This window comes from Oreochromis niloticus, linkage group LG5, assembly GCF_001858045.2.
Source record: "Oreochromis niloticus isolate F11D_XX linkage group LG5, O_niloticus_UMD_NMBU, whole genome shotgun sequence".
Classification (NCBI taxonomy): Eukaryota; Metazoa; Chordata; class Actinopteri; order Cichliformes; family Cichlidae; genus Oreochromis; species Oreochromis niloticus.
Window position 1 is genome coordinate 2,834,892 of NC_031970.2, and position 22,244 is coordinate 2,857,135.

At 44.6% G+C, this 22,244-nt stretch overlaps 1 protein-coding gene across 1 annotated transcript in view; it reads left to right on the plus strand.

The window, feature by feature from the left end:
• LOC100707129 (poly(rC)-binding protein 4) overlaps positions 1–22,244 on the plus strand; it is a 168,875-nt gene that overhangs the window by 125,755 nt on the left and 20,876 nt on the right. Inside the window, 4 exon segments of the mRNA XM_025907055.1 lie at positions 2,160–2,231; positions 14,708–14,749; positions 14,831–14,909; positions 18,937–18,992. Coding sequence (XP_025762840.1) covers positions 2,160–2,231; positions 14,708–14,749; positions 14,831–14,909; positions 18,937–18,992 — 249 coding nt within the window.

Sequence of the window (22,244 nt, forward strand, 5' to 3'; positions counted from 1 at the left end):
TTGCTTGTTATTCTGCAGATCTGCATATTTGAACAAAAGCTCAAGCTGAAGCTTTTTGGGGATTTAATGAGAACTTCAGCAGCTGCAACAAGGCAATAATGAATTATGCAATTTAGGTCATACAACCACCAAGAATAGATCTCACGTCCAGACCGGGTCTAAAGAAACTCTTTCATGTCCTCAGTTTAAAGTTTGGGGAAAGCTAGTTTACCATAAACCAAGATCAGTGAGATTACTACTGTGCCTATGCTTCTTACACTGATTTCCACTGAGTCACGTGGCAGGTTGCTGCTTACCAAACTGTAGACAAAATTATGACAGGATCTTAGATTAGCTTGTCGGACCTCTAGTCACAGCATTACGTTCATTCAATTTTATTTTTTATGTCATTTTTATACCTGTAAAGACAAAAATGATGGAAGCCCAACAAGATCCTTTGGTAACAGTAGAGAGGAAAAACATCCCTTTTAATAAGAAACGAATAAAAATAAAATTGAGACAGGGATGGTTCATTTACCAGATGATTAAATTAGATGGAAAAAATCAAGATTAGTAGTAAAAATATGTTAAAAGTAAGAAAACATTCAAGAATAATGGAATCAAATCATTTTACAAATACTTCATTAATCACAGCCTTCAATAACCAAAACATGTTTTAATGCTCTTTAAATGTGTGGAACTGTGAGTAACTTCAGACACAAAATCTCAGACTGCAGCATTTTGGGGGTTTTTGTACACATGCGTGTGCAAGACACGTTAACGCTTCAGTACATGCCACTTTAGTCTACGTGAAATTAGCACTGCAGAACCATCTGCTTCACTTTCCACCTCATTTACAACAGAAAGAGGCCGGGGCGCTGTATAAGATCCAAGAACCAATCGTTAGCTGGCGTGAAATATTAATATTTTAAACAAATGGCGGAAAAATAGCAGAGGAGTAACATTTAAACATCTAGTTGACCAATCGCATATGTCACTAAAGGTAAACCGCACCAAGCGTGACGTCGCTGTTCCGTTTCATGCGTTCCTTCTCTGGTTTTCACCTTCGCCACCTTGAGCCGGCCGCTTGTGTGATTTGGGGCTATAAAAATAAGACTGATGCAAATTGAATTTCAGCCATGTTGTTTCTGCACTCAAACTGCTTGTCTGTGATTTTGGCATTCACACAAAGACGTCTTTGTACTTCATTTATGCCTCTTGCACCTTGAGTTTACCTGTGTGTGGACATGGCAAACAGACTTTCTTTACTAATAACTAAAACAAGTCATTTCAGTGCATCTCCAGGGCAGTTTGGCCTTTGGACAATGTCTCAGTGCTCGACAGCATCGGCACACCTTTGGCGTCACGCTGTGTTCAAGCTGCTGCGTGGCAGTTTTCCTTTAGAGAATTATAAAGCATTTATTCTGCTCCCCTTCATCTTCTCATCTAGCAGTAAATGGGAAACTAAATGAACTCTTGATAGTTTATTACTGTAGAGCAGGATTTCTGCTTCTCATTGCAGAATCACATGGAAAACCTGTTTTTGTTATTTGTTCTATGCGTCTGGTCTTTCCTGTCTTTACCTTTGCTTTTCAAAATGTCTGACAAATAAATACACAATGAATCTGAGCTCTTGCAGTAGCAAAGGAAACACTCATGTAATCAGCTGAGTAACACTGCTTACATGATGCTAAAGCAACTTACAGCCGATTCAGTGACGTAAAAAAAATCTTCTAGTTGTTTTTAAGGACACTCATAAAATTAAAGGCCACATTTTCTTATTAAATTAACACAATTCTTGCTGCTTTTACAGTTAGTGAGACATTGTTGGTAAAATGCTTTCATAAGTATCAGAATAATTGTTTCTTTATATGGTAAAAGCTGGGATCAGTTTCAGTTCTTGTTCCTGTTCCCTTACGTAGTCTTACTAACTCAAGTTTAACAGTCTCATGAGGCGACTGTGCATTAGTGCAGTGGGGGAGATTTGAACCAGCTTGACATTAGTTAGTGTGTAACAGTGTCCACACTGCATGCCTCACACAGGTTTAGCTGTACGTCGAACAGTTGTGGCAATGAAGGATCCCGAGCCGCTCTGCAGTGACCAGGTTGTTCATGTTTGATCAGTTCTGAGCTCTAACCGTGGCCTTGACTCTGCTTGTGTCTCTCTGTGCCGGCTGAAGGTGTTCGAGGCTTCAGACTTTGGCTCTCACCCCCTGTTCTCAGTGGCACAGGGAGGAGTGGACCTGCAGCAAGTGAGTATGGCCGCCTGGGGGCAAGGGTTGAGGGTCAAAGGTCACTGCATCACTGCCTTTGTTTCCATCTACCAACGAGCTGCTTTGACTGGAAGCTGGGTTGGAAACATTTAGAGCTGCAATCAGTTAATTCAGCTGCCCGAGACTGAAATGTGTTCACTACGATGTAATGAGAAGAGAGCCTTGCAAACATTTGTAAAAGTTTAATGATTTAATTTTAGTTCAAGTACAAATATATACACTGCTCAAAAAATTAGAGAACACACTGAAAACACATCTATCAGCACTGATATGGACTCAGGGTTAGGAATGAAAGGATGGAAATGATCAACCTGCAGAGCTCTGAAAATCAAAGTGATTATGCATCAGGCTAATCACTGCAGCAACTCAAAACGGTACTCAGTAGTTTGTCCACGTGCTTGTCTTGTATGCTTGTCTGAAAATGGCGGCGCACTCTCCTAATACGATGAACGGTGTCCTGGGAGATGTCCTCCTAGTTCAGGACAGTCTGAGGGGCAACCTGGTGACGTCCAAGAGGTGTCCTATTAGATTTAGATCAGGTGAGCCTGGGGGCCATCCTCCTTCATCCTCCAGGAACTGCCAGCATACTCTCACCACATGTCATACACCAGGAGGAACCCAGGACCCACTGCACCAGTGCAGCCTCTGGCAACGAGTCCAAGGATTTCATCCCCATACCTGATGGCAGTCAGGGTGCTGTTGCCTGGCCTGTACAGGTCTGTGCGTCCATCCATGACCATCACTGATCCACCACCAAACACTCATGCTGAACGATGTTACAGACAGCATAACGTTCTCCTGGAGAGCGTTCACGTGTGCTCAGGGTGAACCTGCTCTCTTTTCTGAGAAGCACAGGGCATCTGCTGTGGACCTGCCACTGCTGGCACTACGGCAAATGCCAACTGGGCTCCAGCGCCCCGGGCTGTGAGCACAGGGTCTACTGATGGCCCTCAAGACACAAGACAAGTCTGATTGTTTGGTCAGAGACGTTCACACCGGTGGCCTGCTGGAGTTCATTTTCTTGCGCTCATCCTGTTTCTGCAAGGTTGAACCACTGCAGCCAAGTCCCACAATCTTTGGGCCATTTTGGGAGAACTCCTACTGAAAATACATACAGTGGTTTGAGGGAGGTGGCTGCCCTTCCCTGAGCCTGCTTCTTTTGGAGCACCCAGTGCACCCAGTGCCGCTCATAAGAGATGATCTGTCATTGGGGTTCTCTCAGTAATATTGTAGGATCAAGACCTTACAAATATAAAGCCCCTTGAGTTGGGCTGTAATTACTAGTAGAAAGTAGTAGGAGTAGAAACATCTGAGTAAACTAAAAGATTTGACAAAGTTTCAAACGTGATGTGTTTGGCAAAAGTTCATAGAACAATACAAAAGTTCTTGAAAAACTCTTTCAAGTGTTTTTGTTTGCAAAGTCCTCAGTTTGCTGTTTTATATAATTCTATTCACATAACTAGAATTTTTCTCAGGATAATTATGTCGTTTTTCAGCTGCACTCAATTTGCAGATCAAACCCCTTCTTCCCATTCGGTCCTCATTCCCCACACAATGCGAAAGCTTGCCTCCTATTTATTCAGATTTTTGCTAACACGGGACTTAAATGGTTCATCGCCAACACACGCCAGCGCTTTGTTTCAGTTTTTGCTCTAAATCAATGGATCTTTTTGTTTCGGTCAGTCGTGTGGGGTAAACAACCGCCTCCCTCGGGCCGGGGAGCGAGCCAAAGGACCTGAATTCAATCATGCTGCTGCTGCGCTGCAGCCGACACTGGCATCGTAAAAACAGATGGTCAGTGCGGTCAAGGATGCCAGATTAACACCTCTGCACAGAGGAGCTCAGTAAACATGAATCTTCTTTTTCACATTAAAAGCAAACAAAATGCAGGCGCAAAATAGCCAAGGCTGAACGAAGATGAATGCCGTGGAGAAAAAGTATAAAACAGGCACAGAAAAACACTGAAAACGAGGAGGAGAGGTGACGAATCGAGACAGGAAAAAATAAGTGCAGGGAAGGAGAGCGAGTGGGAAAGATAGAGAGACGAGCGGGGATGCCGAGCAGCTCGTTTTCCTCCTGGTGAGTTTAATGGCCGTTAAAAGCAGAGAGAGGTCAGCCTACTCGCTCTCAGTGCTTTCACCTCCCAGGAAGCGCATCCGTTAAGGAGTTTTACATTTTTCCCCAACTCATTCTTTGCTCTGAAACACAAATGAAGCAGGAGTAGATTCTGTGAAACGGCCGTACAGCCGTCGGCTATAATTGCGAGGATGGATCGGGGAACGCACGGGTCATTTTTTTATGTGCTTGTACTCTAGAGGGCTGCCATCGGGTTCACAGTCCTCAAACAGGCTTAAAAGTGGCTTAATGAATCCAAAACGTACAGCAGGTGGGATGCTATCAAAAGCACAAACACTCAATACAGCCTCATTATTTTAATGCTCAATAACAGCTGTGCTGCTTTGCAGCAGCTGAACCAGAGCTCCACATTGTGTTGCCGTGCTGGATATGTTGAGTACCACAAACTTCCTTGAGACTCTAATGGAGTCTCAGATATGTTAATTAAAAACATTTCTTCATGAAGTTACTCGTAAACTCGATGCAAACATCACTGTGTTCCCTCAGAGAGCGTCTTCTGATGCAGATTAGCTCTAATTAAATGTAGTTTCTAGGAGACAGACACACACCTGCAGTCTGGCACGTTAAAGCGACAGCAGCTCATGAAGCTCACCTGCAACAAAACTGCAATTTTAATCGCATTTACAGGAAAATATCTTTGTTTCTAGCAAAATACCTTAAACTCTAAATGACGACACGCGGGTATCGATAATAACCATTATAAAAGAAATAATGCAGCGCCATCAGGGATGGTGATTCTGGTCGATGTTACTTTGATGCTGGTTGTTGCAGAGCTGCTCACGACGTGTCCTTCAGCATTTAGGTTTGGAGATTATGAGCGATGCCTCGTGACCTGCGGTCATCGTCTGAACAAGCAGAGGCCTTTGCATCGAAGCGGGTTTCAGGACTTTAGGGTTAACCCTGCGTGGACATCACCATGGTAACTTATGCTGCCCAGCTAGCCTGCTCTGGAGCGGGCTGCGTTTGAGATCAGAGATGAGCGGGGGTGAAATCATTGTCTGCTGACCAGTCAGTTTCCTTTTAAAGACCTGTGAGCACCGACAGTTTCTTAAGAAGGCTTTGTCTGTCCTTCTTATCAGTAAGAAAGATCAAGAAATATGGTTTTATAGATTTAATATATCCGTCCATCCGTTCTCTTCCGCTCATCCATATTGGAGTCGCGTCGGGACCGGAGCCTATCTCAGAGTTAATATAGTTTGGGGGTTTTCTTTGTTTTCCCTTTTGGCTGCAAGTAATTTTGAAACAGTTGTATTTCCTGCTGTGGACCTGATGTCATATTTGCAGTCGTCCAAGGATAGATTTGAATTCTAGTTTTATATTTATCCTTGGTTAAAAACACAGATGTGAATATTAATTTGATGGAGTAAATGACTGTTCTAACGACAGCGCGGTGTGAAGGGTCAGGACCTTCTCTCCTTCCTGGCTTCAGACAGGCTAAACTTTGTAACTGTAACAGACCTTTCCCCGCCTCACAGACCAGCGTGCACACACACACACACACACACACACACACACACACACACACACACTCTGCTGCAGTATGTTGTTTAACCTCTTTGTATTTCATATATCGTGCAGCTTTTGTAAAACCAGTCGCTCTGCTGGCTGTAGACCAGTTACACCATCACTGTCATGTGACAGAGTCTGTTTTATTCACCGTTTTTAATAACCATATTTGTTTGACCGCTGAGCCTCGTTGTTGCTGGATGTGTTGAACCTGCCTCGTGACCCAGGAGTTCACGTTATTCTTGACTCTATGTTTCGCTAACAGCACCTGCACCATGCAGGAAGTGAGCAGATAGCAGATTTTGGCCATTAATCTCTCCTAAGCTGTTTTAGGACAGCGTGATGAATAGTCTGTGAGCTGCAGTACATCAGCCTGTAGGTCAGGTCAGGTTTATGCACTTATGTTAAATCTACTTTAATATGTTTGCGTTTGTTTTTTTCTTGTGAGGAGAAACGAAAAAACTAAATCTGCCTTTGAGAAATGTGACTGTAACTGAAATTATGTGACTTACTGATCTGAACATAATTTCTGAGCTGTTATCGTCTTGAAGTGTATCCAGATTTTCTCACATATCTCACACGTACTCGTGCATAAATCAAACCTACAATCTGATGAAATTTTGCGCCTCTTCTACGAGGTTTTTTTCCCCGGTGAGCGCTGGTGCATAAATAGCTTCGTGTCAAGGGCACGTCCGGGTGTTCAGACTAGACGTAACGGTCTGAGGTCAGTTTGTTGCGGCTCGTGTGTCACCGTCATTAGCCGAACGTCCTTCAGCCAGACGCTGAACCCGCCATCGCTGCTTCGTGTTGGTTTAAAAGCGGCCTCAGGCCACGTTGCTTCTGCATTTAAATATCTTTCATCCGGCAGAGCCTCTCTGAGTGATCATCTGAGGGTGTGTGACTGCAGCCGCTCATGGCTTCATAAAAGATGCACACATCCCCTCTCAGCGTTTTTAAAGTGTGTTTTTCCCGTCGTCACCTTTGTCTTTGAAACCCGGATCCACAGTCGGTAACGTCTGCCCGACAAAGCTGAAAACCTCGTAGAGAAAAGCAGAGACAAACACACTGTAACCTCAGAAAAGCAATTTAGTGGAATGAACTTCTCTTTTCTTGTTTGTTTAAGCTGAATGGAGTGAATACGAGCTCGGCTGCTTCAGTGTAAAATGTTATTCTGACTGGAGGTAAATTGAAATGATTACCAGAATAAATGAGCTATTGAGAGTTAATTTTTATATTCTCGGGCTTCTCAACATCCAGTATTTCAGATTTTAGTCAGAAGAAACTGCTCGCGGTGTGAAAGTGCTACATAAGATAAGATAAGATAATTCTTTATTGTCATTGCACAGTCATACATAGTACAGTAGTACAATGAAATTGGAAAAACTGTCCTACGTCGGCACTACATATAACACAACACGACACGATATGACACATCACAATGCAACACAACCAACACAACACAGTATATTAACTTAGAAATAAAAAAGAAGAATAAGTGTTATGTGTATTGCACACTGTTATTATTGCACATTAATTATTATTGCACCTTGTTATAAATATAAATATTATTATTGTTATTGTTTAATTGTTACCTCCCCCTAAAAAAAGTCCAGGCAGGTAGCCAATCAGGTCAGCTATTTGCATTGATTAGGGCTATTGCCCTGTTGTAAAAGCTGTCCTTGAGTCTGTTTGTTCGGGACCTCAGCAGCCTGAACCTCCTGCCAGACGGCAGCAGCTTAAACACCCGGTGTCCTGGGTGTGTACAGTCTCGTAGGATGCTGCGTGCCCTCTTGAGACAGCGAGTGCTGTACAGGTCCTTCAGGGAGGGAAGAGGATGTCCAATGATTTTTTGGGCCATATTGATGACCCTCTGGAGTGCCTTTCTGTGTGCTGTGGTGCAGCTGGAGAACCATACACCGATGCAATATGTCAGCACACTTTCAATGGAGCAGCGGTAGAAGACGGTCAGCAGCTCCTTCTTCAGGTCCATTTTTCTGAGGATTCTCAGAAAGTGGAGACGCTGTTGGGCCTTCTTTAAGACCGCAGAGGTGTTAGAGCTCCATTGGAGGTCTGTGTCTATGTGCACACCCAGAAACTTGAAACTGGAGACCCTTTCCACGCACTCCCCGTTGATGCTGACAGGCTGCAGCTCGGACTTCCTCCTTCTGAAGTCAACTACCAGTTCTTTTGTCTTGGTGGTATTGAGGTCCAGGTTGTTATCTACACACCAATCTGACAGCCTCTGAACTTCAGCTCTGTACGCCGTCTCATCTCCCCCTGAGATGAGCCCCACCACGGTGGTATCATCTGCAAACTTGATGACTGCGTTGTCTGGGTGGGTACTAACACCGTCATGTGTGTACAGAGTGTACAGTAGGGGACTCGGTACACAGCCTTGTGGAGAGCCGGTGTTGAGGCTGAGGGCTGAGGAAAGATGAGGCCCCACTCTAACTCTCTGTACACGGTCTGACAGGAAGTCTCTGATCCAGCGGCAGGTGGTAGAAGGAAGTCCGATTTCCAGCAGTTTAACTATTAGTCTGTCCGGGAGTATCGTATTGAAAGCAGAGCTAAAGTCAACAAAGAGCAGCCTGGCTGCTCTTTGGTAAATGGTGAATGATCTCCTTGTTTCTTTATCGGGAAAAGGATTCAAGCCAAAATCAATCGTAATTAAGTCGACACATTTAGAATAAAGTCCCTGGGATCAGCACGAAGCATGAAATCACTCAGCAGGTCGTGTCGTGTGTTAGAATTGACCATTTTTGTTCTTTGTGTGTCTTATTCACACTATAAGAAATGTTTAAATCTGATATTAAAGTGGATTTATTCAGCTCGTTCATTCTTGGACGCCCAAGTTTGTGAATGAAATAACTTGAGAAGAAAGTCACCTGGATTTTAAAGTTGATAAACCATAAGTGCGTCAGGAGGCCGAGACAACAACAGCTCAGCCCACCTGTGGTTCAGACCTTGAGCTTGTGAGGGGCAACCAATCAGAAGAAAGTTTGCATTAAGGGGGAGGAGCTAAAAGAGCTTAACTGAATCACAGAGATTGGCCGAGTGAAACTGGTCACAGTGAGGATGCTGCACCAAAACCCTCCGTGTGATTGTTTTTGATCACCAGTAATTTGAATGACAGACACTAACTCGCTTTGCTAACTAACGACCGAGTGGCAGCGCGTCACGGAGAGGACGTGGAGAAGGTTTGCCGTTAAAGTAAAAGCTCGGGCCTCAGCCTGAAACCAACACATTTCAAAAGGAGCAACTTTTACTTTGAAGATAAACCGTCTCTGTTTCCAGTTGGCGTCACGCTCTTCGTTTGCTTAGTGAGTAGGTGGCAAGTGTTTGCAGATGAGTCTGCATCTTCCATATAAACTAGAGGTAACCATGGCAACCTGTTAATGACCCAAGCAATCACAAGGAGGGTTTTGACACCGTGTAACCAGTTTCACCTAGCAACAGCTAGCAACATCGCACAGACGCTCACCAACTGTGCAGCCAGCGGTTGCCAGGTGTTACCAGCTGCATGTCTGTCGTACTGAAAGGAAAACTACCTGTAAATGTTTTAAAACAGTGTCTTTGACATGTTGTTGTGTTGGAGCTTCACCACAGCTCTCGTTTATCGTCCCGGCTGTGTGCTTGTACTAAAACTGTAGTAAGTAAACGGATGATTATAAAGAAGCAGAACCCAAAACAGAGAATCTTTGTGAGCCACTGATCTGGAGACAGATCCACGCTGGCAGCAACACACACAGGTTAAACGGGATAAAAGCTTTACATGGACCAAGTTAGCCAAAATAAGCTCGCTGACTTCGCTGCAGATCAGCTGTTTGTCCTCAGAGACACGGAGACAGAGTGGCTCACAGACAGGATGACAAATAGGACTCTACGGGTTAAAAGACAGAAACAACACAAGTGTGCAAAGTAGAACAGAAGAGCACTTTACTCCATCACACTGGCAGGCCTGCACGCCAACTATAGCTAAGTGGTGTGTGTGTGTAAATGCATATTGTTTGTCAGGCTCACAGCCTTGGGAGCGTCAGTTCAAACAACACTAGCTAGCAGAGGCTTCATGGGACGGATGGGAGGAGAGACGGAGGGATGAGGTGGGGGTGGGGTGAGACGAGGAGACTCGGGGAGGAGAAATGAAGAGAAATGTAGAAAAACCTCGTCTTTGGTAACAAATCGATAAAAAGATGTTTAACCGCGGAGGCACAGTCGCTCTGCTTTGGTGTGTTTTTGACCTTAGCCAATCAGGAGTGACATCAGTGTCAGTTTTCCTGTAAAGAATATTATCAGAATGTTGTTACTTATATATACGTGATTGATGACCGATCAGATCTTTTACACTCCTCTCATGACACTTATATAGGTCCACTGATCAGCAGCTTCCCGATTGGCTCGTATGAATGACCGGACAGTCTCAGTCGCAGCTCCGAAACGCTTAAATTGTCTCCGTCCTCACGTTATTTCAGAGTTTTCTGCAGGCTCAGGATGTCAAAGTAAAGTTACAAAGTTTTATTCGCAGCATGGCCACACCGTAAAGAGTTGAACGGTAACTGTGGACTCGTCCTGCCGAGGTTGGTGTCAGACAGGAAACACCTCAGCACTCAAAAGCATGAATTGATTTTTTTTTTAATCAGAGGAAGTGATCATTACTGGTTAAAATGTGGCCACAAATCCTTCAGAAGAACCAGGAAGCTGCTGGTATTCATCATGTGACTGTAGGGAAGAGATGGCAGGAGAGTGCGAAGAAGCAGAAAAGGATGTGAAGGAATGTTTGAAATGAAGAGGTTTTAGAGAAAAGAGCTGTGATGGAGGGAGGGTTAAAGCAGAGTTCAGTGTCAGCGTGAGGAGATTAACCCCTTTAATTCATTATTAAGGCTGCAGAGAGAGGAAGAGGAGGGAGTGACTGAGAGACGAAGAGGATTCGTATACTGCGTTTGTGATGAGTCACATCATGATTGCGTCTCTCGCTCTGGTGACAAACTCATCTGCAGTTGTCATGGAGTCATTTCTGGGATTTAACGTTAATCTTTATTTCGAGATTGCAGCTGTGAGGATTTCTCCAGCGGGAAATTAGCTGTGATAACGTGTTTGACATATGGCATTAAGCATGTTTCAGTGAGAGTAAACGACAAGTTTTTAGAGAGGAAATTAGTACGAAGCTTTTAACTAAATGGAGGTAACGTAGGCTGTTTGGAAAAGAGGTGCTTAAAGCAGTGAAATCTGGATTTCCGAGTGCCGTGTGTTCATCGTGGAGCCTGAAGTCGATGTTACCATAATGGCTAAAATGTGCCATCGTCAAATTTTAGCTTAAGTGTCAAAGAGAAGAAGACAGTTCAGCGTTTCTGTGCAGGTCCTCAATCATCCAGGTCAATAGTCTCAGGAGCTTGGAAAGAGAACCACGTCACCTCTGAGATGTTTCACCTCTCATCCGAAAAATGTCGGTCTTAGCACTGAGAAAGTCCAACCGCTTTTCTTTCCCAGCTCCTTAGAAGACACTTTAGTCGAGTTTCCCATCGTGATGATGTGCGTTGGATCCTCAGTGCTCGGTGGCACTGGAAACCAGCAAACACTGTGAAAGACATTGGCTGAGGAGCCGGAGTCATCCCCCACTGAAAAATAAAAACTGTGTCTGATTGTAGCGTCATTGCCTTATAATTGAGGGGACTGTTCCTGCACCTCAACAGCACTGAAGCACCGAACGCTTCATCGGTAAAAATAAGTTACTAAGTGGCGTGATTGCACAGGGAGGAGTCTTCAGGAGGCAGCAGTGTATCCTGTCACCGTGGAAATGAGCTCCGTCCCAATTCCTTCAAACGATCCATCAGATTTAGACGAGTACCGTGTGTCTACTCCAGTGTGACCTTTCCCTTTCTTGGCTGCCTTTACTGGAGATGACAGGTGTCACTGCTCTGCTTCTGAGTGATCGGCTGTCAGAGGAGCTTTTTTTCCTCAGAGGTTGAACTTCACGCTCTGAAACAGCCTGAAGCGAAGCAGGATTATTATGTGAAAGAGATGCTGACAGCTTTGAAAGATGTGACCACAGTGCTACTCTTAATTTGCTTCCACACAGTCTGAGGCTCCGGCTGTTTGTGCGGGGGAGACTAGCATCAGTTTTAATTTGTGTATTTGAAGTGCAGTGAGCATATTTGCATTTGTGGAATAAGTACTAATACACTTCCATACAATGAGTCTTTACTAAAAACAAAGGGCTATAGCATTACAACACAAGACTTACAGTTGCCCTAATGTTGGGCGATATGTCAAATTTTTCCAGCCAACATTCATCGGTCCAATAAATGACGATAGGTGATGTATCCATGCAGGTGACTTTTTGATGGGCGGAGCAATGTAATCATGCACGGACTGATTTGCCTATTGAAATCCAAGCATGGAGGAACTAGTTGCCAAAAAACCCCAAAGTCGTCAGTTTGGGATTTCTTTGGCGTTAAACCGGATGAAAGAGGCAAAGCTGCCGCTGTGCAGACGTACAGCTCCAGCAAAGGACTCAAACACGACTAACATGCATGAGCGTTTAAGTGTTCGCCATCCAGCTGAGTATGCTCGGCTATCACCAGCTTTCCATCAACAAGCTCTGGAAAAGCTTTTCACCAGCAGAATATCCAAAGTGCTTTTGCTAAAACAGTTAAATATGAAAAGGACAGCTCCAGGTGGACACAGTGCTCGCTGGCTGTCTCTAAATATCTGTCAAAGGAAGTGATGTCGTTTCATACCGTGGAAAAGGAGCCATTCGTCGAGGTGCTGAACGCTTTTGTCGAGCGGCACATGCTTCCAGGATGGAAATATTTAATCGTATATTACAGCACGATTAGTTTTCTCCATTGACGACTTCTCTTAGCAAACTTACTCATGGGTGAAAGAAACATTGGCGATGGTCGATAAATTCGTCCAATCGCCCAACCTTAATCCACACACCTATAACACGTCCATTTTAAATGTACTTTAGTGTCCGATGTTGTATTTTTAAAGTATTCCTACTCTGACGAATGAGCTGCTTGCACGGAGTCACGTGACTCAGTCCATCTGCACATCCGTAGCCTCAACTCACCTAAACTTCAGACAGCAGCAGAAAAATGATGCCCATCCCAAGTTAAGCTTTTATTCCTAAAAACTGTTTCTGATTGGAGAAACTGAGCGTGTTACCGTGGTTACAGCAGTTATTCTGGTTTACAGTGAGGTTCATGGACGAGGCTCTGTGTGCGTCCACGGAGCGCTCCAGAAGAGCATCAGCAGCTGACTGAGAAGCTTCTTAAATATCGACGCCGACATCAGACGGTCGGTCCTGACATGAGGAGCAAAGTTGCATCAGTCTGACATTCTTTGCAATCGTCTCCTGCTCGGAGAATCCCAGAAGTGCAGGAGCAGACTCCTGCTGCTGCGTCTCTCATTCATGATGCATTAAACTGCACATAAATATTTATATGGTGCTTTCTGTGTTGGACCCCGCATGGACCATTTGCATTTGGTAGACTTTCAGGTTCACAACGGTGTATAAATATCAAGCAGAGACGTCACAGCATCCAAGCAGAGCTCACAAGGGTCCATTACTCTTATAGAATAAGAGTCTTTGGAGCTCGATTCTGCAGAAAGTTTGTCCTCCACATCCCTGAGTGCTGCCAAAAGGAGTCAAAAGTTCAGCAGCACAGTCTGAGATCTCTTATATAAGGTTGGTCAACCTCAGGGGGAGACACGAATGCACCGAGCATCTCTGCAGAGTGTCTCGAATGTGTCCACACCAACTTTGTCCCCCTGCTCATGCACACGCACACACACACACACACACACACAGCCTCCCCTGCAGCCGTCTCATGCTTCGCATGTGGACGCGCTGCTCTTCTTTGAAGTTCAGTGAGGGATTTGGGAAGCCGTCTGCAAACTCCTCGAGTCATGATGTTGGAGAGATAAAACACGGACAGGACGGATGATCGAGGGAAACTCATTTTCATAGTCGTGTTTTCAGTAACTCTGAGCGTCACGAAGCGTTAATCCTGACGGCGCTTCCCTCTGTACTCGCTGAAGACGGAGGAAAAGACCTTTAACTGACAGGCTTTTCGGGGTCTTTGAATTGGTTTATGGGCTTTGTATCCAAAGCTCCGGGGAGATTGGAAAATGTCAACGTTTTTCATCAACTACTTTTTATTATGAGCAATCGCTTCCCTGTATCTATATTAAAAATCTTCAAGGATTTAAAAATAAAAGGTGACACAGGTGCAGGTGAGAGTGAGGGTTTGGTTTCAGGCACAGAAAATACAGAAACTCATGCGACAAAGAAATTTATAATCACAGCAAAAGTATCAACTTTGACAACGAATGGCGATCTGAAAGCTGGATCAAATGCAGAAGGTATGGAGCAGCTTGTGCTGCTCATCTGGGTCCGGGTCGGGGAACCAGCTTCGTCAGCAGAGAAGTCCAAACCTTCCCGTCCTTGACCATCAACTCCAGCTCATCGGGAGAGATACCGAGGTGATCCCAAGCCGGCCAAAATACTTCTTCTTCTTCTTACAACTTTTTAGGAAACTCATAAATGATGCAGAATATGTTTCAACACAGTTGCTGCAGAACTCTCTCAGACTTCATCTGCAGCTTTCAGTAATCAGAGGGAAGATGTCTGATCGCTCTAAATGACCTTAACGCAGCCGCACTAAACTTTTCCACATTTTAAAGCCTCTTCTGTCTTTTCTTGTCTGTCTGTTGGACTTTTGATCAAACTGAACCTCCTGAGGAACTCCAGGCTGGATGGATACTGAAGTGCTAACGTGAACCTTGACGTCTTCTGTATTTTTCTGTTTCAGACGTATGCAGTACAGAGCCACTACGGCATTCCTCATTCAGAGGTAAACAGCTGCTTTATTCACTCTGCTCATCTTTGATATGATCGCTTGTTTCTGTCTGATTTCCGTCTCTGTTCCTGTCAGTTAGCAAAGCTGCACCAGTTGTCGATGCAGCAGCAAGGCCTGGCCCCCATCAGCCAGTCAGCTACACAAGTACTGCCTGGTATGTGCACACACACACACACACACACACACACACACACACACACACACACACACACACACACTCTCTCTAGCCAAACAAACGTCCTTAAAGTGCTTTGTTTTCATTTATCGCTGAGGCCACATACGTCACACATTTCCCTCAGAGTGCTGCCTCTCCTCCAGTCTGAGGAGAAACTTTCGATTGAGGTCAGTAAGCGGCATCGAAGCCGAGTCGCTGTCACTGAGCTTTATAAGCCACTCGCACTCGAGACGCTTCGTCCAAACCTGCACACAAACAGAGTTGGGGAGGACAGTGTAGGAGGAGGAATGAAGCTGAGCCCCACTGACACGATGCGTTTCCTCCTCCTCATCCTGACCCGAACCTCATTTTAACCGTAACAAAGGGAGGATTTAAAAAGTTGCTTTATTCTGCATTTCAGTCTTTTATTGACAGCGAGAGACGCTAAGAATCTAAAATAAAGTCTGCCTCCATCTCTCAAAAAACTGGATTCCTAAACATACACACACACACACACACGTTGGTTATTCATATCTTGTGGGGACATGTAATTGACATAATGCTTTCCCTACCCCCTAACCCTTACCCTAAACCTAACCATAACACAGTTGTAACCCTGACACTAAAACCACATTCTGAGTCTCTATCAAACTTGGGGGGACAGGCATTTTGGTCCCCAAAGGGATTGTAAAATTCCATTTTTGGTCCCCACAAAGATATGAATACACACTCACACACACACAAACTTTTCCACATTCCAGGAATCATTAACTTCTGATATAAGAACTTTTCTCTCACACACTGATGGAGCTGCTTTAGCAGTTGAGGCAGATGTTCTCTGGGTAAATCTGAAAGCTGGATTTATTACAAAGAAGTATGACCTGTGTAAACCTGCTCTCTGTGTAAGATAAACATATACCTGTAGTAAATATTTAGCATCAGAGCGATCTGCTCGTTAACATCTCTTTTTTTCCCCGCATGTCTGAATCTGCAGGTATTTGTTAAAGTCAAAACAAAGAGCGACTCACAGTCTCGGTGTCCGGCTCAGATTAATAGTTCAATACGCCGTATAATAAATCAGACTCCACAGAGCGGTTTGTGATCTGTGAAATAAAAGACAGCCACAGAGGCTTTTGTGCTCACTGTAGTTTCATTATTGACTGATCTCCTCAGTGAAACCTGAAACACTGCAAACCGCTGTGCTTCCTGGAAAAAGTCCATTTAACAGGAACTGCCTTTAATCTTAACGCGCCTGCATGTGTCCTGTGTTTCCAGACGATTCCCCACCTCCCTCTGACTCGATAACGTCTGCTCTCTGAGGCTGAGCGCTAAAGACTCAGGAGGAGGAGTCAGAGTGTGATAATGGTTCCCTCTGTCATTCCAAAGGAAATTAAGAGCCCACCTCACTGACGCAGTCACACAAAGCTTACAATAAAACCATAACACTGCTGCAAACCTGAGCCTAAAACCTCAAACAGCCACTCGAGGTTCTGGGCCCTCTGAGAGATTTGACTGCATGCAGCACATGTTGGTGACGTGCACGAGGAAAAGCGTGAGCGCGCGAGAGATGAGCTGTCAGCAGACGCATACGTGTTCAGTCTGCACACATTCGACTTTGAATCAAAGGACTAAAAACAGACTTCAAAGTCTGCAGCCTCTTTAAAAAAAACTGATTTATTCAGAAACCTTATTTTCATTTTGGAAAAGTCATTACGTCGAGTTTCATCATTCTCTTTATCAAAAACACCAGAGATGTTTGTAAAAATGTGTGAATGTTATCAGACATCCTCCGAGTTTAGCTTTTAAAATGCACAATGCTCTCTCTCCTGTCTGCGTCTCTTTTTGTGGGAGAACTTTTCAAGTACATAATTAGATAATGAATGTTACACGAGCTTCATTCTGCAGCGCGGCTCCGAATTAGAATCTGTGCCTGGTGGCTTTGATTTGGAGCATCCAGCTGAGCTTACACGCCGACTGCAGAGCAGCTCTCTGTACTCGAACCTGGCCTGCAGATTTCTGGCTGCATCGGTGAGGCTCCACGCCGCTCTGCAGAACGGCTCCGCTCATCGACTAAAAGGTGGAAATCAAAGGTGTGACTGAGGAAACAGCTGATTCTGTTGGCCTCGTTTATAATAAGACCGCAGAGATGGCATCGTTAAAACAATTCAATTCAGGAAATTGAATAATTTGTCACAGATGCAGTTTTTGTAGCAAAGGAGAGAACTCCTCGTTTCACCTCCACCTCTTCAGAGGAGCCAATCAGGTTCTGACGTTCCTCAAGGAAGGAAAGCAGCAACTATATAAGAGGACAAAGGACCAGAGGACAGAAGTGAAAGACAGAAAAGAGGTAGGAGAAAAAGGACAAAAGGACCGAGAAGAGGAATAGAATAGCCAGTTTTTTGTCAATATACATGTACAACGAAGTTATGGAAGACGAAGAAAAAGAAAAGGAGAAAATGGAAAGAAGGAAATGAGAGAAAAAACAGAAGAACCAGAAAGAGAAGAGAGATGAAAAACGTGTGTGAGGCATAGGGAAGAAGGAAAATGAAAGAGATTTAAGAATGAGAACTAAGGCAAGGAGGGAGGAAGAGAAGGAAAGGATGAGAAAGGACGAAGAAAAAGGGAAGAAGGAAAAGCAAAAGCAGCAAAAAGAACCATCGACGAGAGAGTCGTCACGGCGGGGCGGCTGATTATTTCAACACAGTCCTGGTAGAAGACTCATCATCGGACGGGTCTCTCTCTCTCACTCACACACACACACACACACACACACACACACACACACACACACACACAGCTGCAGTGCTAAACAATGATCTACTAGAGACACTTTAGTTTCAGAGCGACCTGACCTTCCTGCAGCAAACAACGTAAACGAGCAACAGATCCGGGTAAAGCTCAGTTTTTTTGGCTCCTCATTAGCCGAGATGGATAGAATCATCCAGGCACAAATATATCGATGCTGCAAACCGTGATCAGCGAGTCGTGATCGCAGGGACGATAAACGGGAGAGCAGAAAGTTTCATCCCTGACAGAAACTTTCCTTCTGGTCTGAAAGTAAAGTCATGAAAGCAGCAGGAAGAAAGGAGAGGTGGGAATCAAACTCATAAGCAAACCTCCTAAAAACTGAAAGAAACTCTTGTTAATGCGCTTTTCCACTACAGGCAGGCAGAAATATCAAAGTGAGGGACAATCGGACACATCAGAGGAGTAAGAATCAAAATCCAGGTGCAGAAAGAAAATCTGACGAATGTGTCCTTGTTAGCTGTTTGTGTGTCTGTGTGTGTTCGTGTCTTATGATTTAGACGCTCTTATTATTTATTCCTCCGATTAATATCCAGAAAAAGTGTCGGGACACCAGGGAGCGGAAAACTGTAATATTTCCAGAGCAGAAATGCAGAGCCAGGCCTGGCAGAGGGGCTCACCGGTGAGCGCCTGATGGTTGGATTCAACCCGATCACACTGAATCAAGTGACGGGGTGTAGGGTGGGGGTGCTGAGCATGAAGGTGAAGCTTTCCTGTGGCCACGAGCTGTGGGTGGGGATCGAAACAAAGAGATCAAGGATGCGAGCAGGAGAAACGGGAGCCTGGGTTACAGACGGGGTGATGTCATCTGTCATTTAGGACAAATCCCAACATTCGCCTCAGTCTGCTTCATATCTGTGAGTAATGCTGACCACCCGTCCTGACTCGCTCTGGTCTCCAGCTGTAGTCACCAAATCAGAAACAGTGTTATTAAAGCACAAACAGAGATTCCTTCCTTTTTTATTAATGGGGTAAAATTAAAAAAGTGATTTATTGAAACGTTTTTCCTTCTTTGTTCCAGCTTTGCTCGTCTTTCAGTGTTCCTCCCACTTTTCTCTTATCAAAGTCAAACGAAGTCTTTGTGCATCCCCGTTTGTGGAGGACGGTAATGAAAAAGAAGCCGTTGGGGGTTTGTTGTGTTTTGATCCCTGATGATTTGCTGCAGTGCAGAATGTTTTCTAATCATTCAAAATGAATTATCTCTGTCTTCTCTCTCTCCCAGGAGGGGTGGAGGCTAATTCCCAAACCACATCTCAGGAGCTGCTCATTCCCAACGATGTGAGTAAGAGAGAGCGCGCTCAGCTCCAGAGGAAGCGTGTTTGCTGTCCTAAGTTTGTGAGTGAAAGTGTAGCATGACTCCGGCCGCTAATCTCCTTCTACCTACACGAAAACACACGCCTACGGGTCAGCTCGTGCTCACTCCTACACAAGCTTCCTCCTCCTCTTCAGCGTTTCTCCTCCTCTCAGCCCTCAGCCCACTCCGGCTTTCTGTGGTTTTGAACTGCTGATGTTATCGAGAGCTCCTCCTCCTCCTCCTCCTCCTCCTCCTTTATTGAGCTAGAACAGCAGCTTTACAGTGTGTAACGATGTTAGCGCAAACATAATGCTGAAGTCGGTCTGTGTGTTTCATTCCCCGTTTGTCTCCGTCTGTCTCTCCGAACATTCAAACTCCACGCCAACCTCCAGCTGCGGAGATGAAGCTTCTTCTGAAAAATGAAATCAATGCTGCTCGTCTGCCTCTTCATACCTTTTTATTTCTGTGGCTTTGTCAGATGTAAACACGCAGCTCCAAACTTTGCAGAGATTTGAGTCTGAAACTGTGCGGTTGCAGTTCTTGGTTGCTGTGAAGTGTTGCAGATAACACAGAGTGTAAATGAATGGTTTTAGTGGTTTTACTGGGCAGATGTGTGGGACACGCTGGCTTCAATCACACCTCAGCTTTAAGAAAGCTAACGAGTTGATATTTTCCCATCATTTAGAAAACGTGTGTTCAGTTCAAGGTTTGGTTTATTTCAATTTGTACGTCTGTATTTTTCATACTGGGCTCCACAGACGCGTTTTTTAACTTCTAGTCTTTTATGTAATTAAAGTGCTTTCAGTTGTTTTGAACTACACTGAGAGAAACATGAATCATTTTAACAGTTCACCTTGTAATTATGACATAAAATATGTACAACAGAGCAGGAAGTTTACAAAGAACTGGTTTGAAGGTTTAACAGAGGAACAATTCAAATGTTCAAACTCACTTTAAGAACTGAAGATGACCTGGTGAGGAAGCACGACTGATGGCCATAAAACTGTTTACATTTTAATGTTGTTATTAAAACGGTTCAGATTCTATATCATGTTTTGTCAGTGAAATGAACACCTGGACCTGAAAGGGTGTTGCAGTATATTATCAGCTGTGTGCTCCCATAAACCCCCCCGCCCCCGCCGCTGCTGGCCCCGCCCCCACCCGGTTCCTCTCTGTGAGCAGCCCTGCAGAGCTCCCAGTGGCTTTTTTTTCAGACACTTAACAGCTCAGTGTCATGCTCAAGGACGTGTGACGTTTGATGGACGTGTCGACTGTTTCGAGGTCAAAGCGGTAACCTTTTGTTCATATGACAGCTTCTGGCCACCCAGCCTTACCCTCTCCCCCCTCAGCCTCCCCCCTCCCCCTCAGCCTCCGTCTCAGACAGTAATTCGGCCAGCCTGAGCTCAGCTGTTTGATGCTTCGCCCTCTCTTTGGTTTGGCTGTGTTTACACACCACGATCCAGCTCCAGCCACAGCTCTCATTAAGCTGTTTACATGCTTCTGTAATGGGACTCCACGCCCGATCATCAGGCTTACAGCTACACGTAGTTTGTGTGAGTGTTCAAACTCAAATGATAAAAGGAAAATTATTATTCGTGTAAACAACATAACGTGACTCAGACTGAGCTGTGGAGCTCGCTCTGTGGTTTACCAGGTCAGGATTAAGTTACTCAAACACACTGAATGTTTATCAACAATGGTTTAAGCACCTCGATGAAATGTCCGTCCGTCTGTCTCAGTAATGAGCTCGTTAGAATTTGGTGCTCAAAGGTCAGAGTCTGTGACCTCGGACATTAATGCTGCTCATCTAGTCCGATCACGACAGTTTTCTGACTGCTATTTGCATCCCTTATATTTGGTGGCACGGGTCTGTTTCTGCGACCTCACTGCCTTTTCCATGCACATCGAGATGGGTTGCAAAGAGGCTTGCAGATAGAGAGTACCTGTAGGGAGGCTGAAGCCTCGATTGTACTCTGTTGTGGAAACTGGAGAACCAACGGCTGACTAGTTATTCCTGTTAAATCCTTTGACGTCTGCTGCCTGAGATGAAGTTGGTGCCTCGTAATGGACGTTTTCTGAAAAGTGAAGCCAGGCTGTATATTAACTTTTTAAAATATATCAATATGTTTTTGAATAAGACAAAGGATTGCATTGTTTTTAATCGATATTGAGGTTTTACAGACCATGTGACATTGTTACCATGATTGTCCAAAATCATGGTAACAATGTATTCTGAAGAGACTGAATGAATGGAAGTGATGGACGTGTCTACAGACACTTTCCTGCTCCTCTGCGAGTTGTAGTGAAACTGTGAAAAATGCAACACAAATAGGAAATGGGGACATGTTGGTTTTATTTTGAAATGTCTTTATTTCCATTTTTTAACTAGTAGTTTTTGGACTTAAATCTGAGGACACACAAGTGGTTTTGTTCTTCTGTGACCTACGTTCCCCAGGATTGAGCCACTGCCCTTCTGATTGGTAGATGACCTGCTTTACCTCCTGAGCTGCATCCACTGTCTGTTGGCAACCAAACCAAACACTTGGAGGTTTTTGGTGCAGCTCTGTCTTTGTAATCAATTTCATACAGCGAGAACCGCCACCAATCATTTTTCCATTGCAACCAGTGGTTGCGTCTCCGTGTGTCTCCGTGCGTCTCCGTGCGTCTCCGTGTGCGTGATGTGACCTGAGAACCTGCAGTCGTGTGTAGGGATGGGTACCGGTTTCCGGTGCCATGATGGCACCGGTTCTGACATAAACGGTAGTAACCAGACCGAAAAGCAGCGCACATTTCGGTGCTTTATTTTTCTTGAGATGTCATACACTTTGGATTCTAGCCAATCATTTTACCTTTACAAGCGTAGTAGGCGGGGCCAGGTACGTACGTTCTTTTAGAGCAGAGATACAGATTAAAAATGCCCAAGGCGAAGCGGTCAAAGTCTGGCTGTACTTCACAGCAAAAGATGCAAACTCAGCAGCCTGCAACAAGTGCTTTAAGCCTCACGCCCCCGGTACCGCGAGCAAAAAGGAGGAGATCACGTTTAATCGGTTATAACACGGGGTGAGAAATACAAGTCCAGACATGTGTGGTATCCACAGAAACCTCTGAATCTCAGCTAAAATGTCATATAAACCATTTCTACAACCACCAAACTCACCGAAAACAAGCCGCGATTAAACGAGCAGTTATGTGAATGCGCACAAGTCCGCTAAACAAACAAGGTGAACCAGAAATTC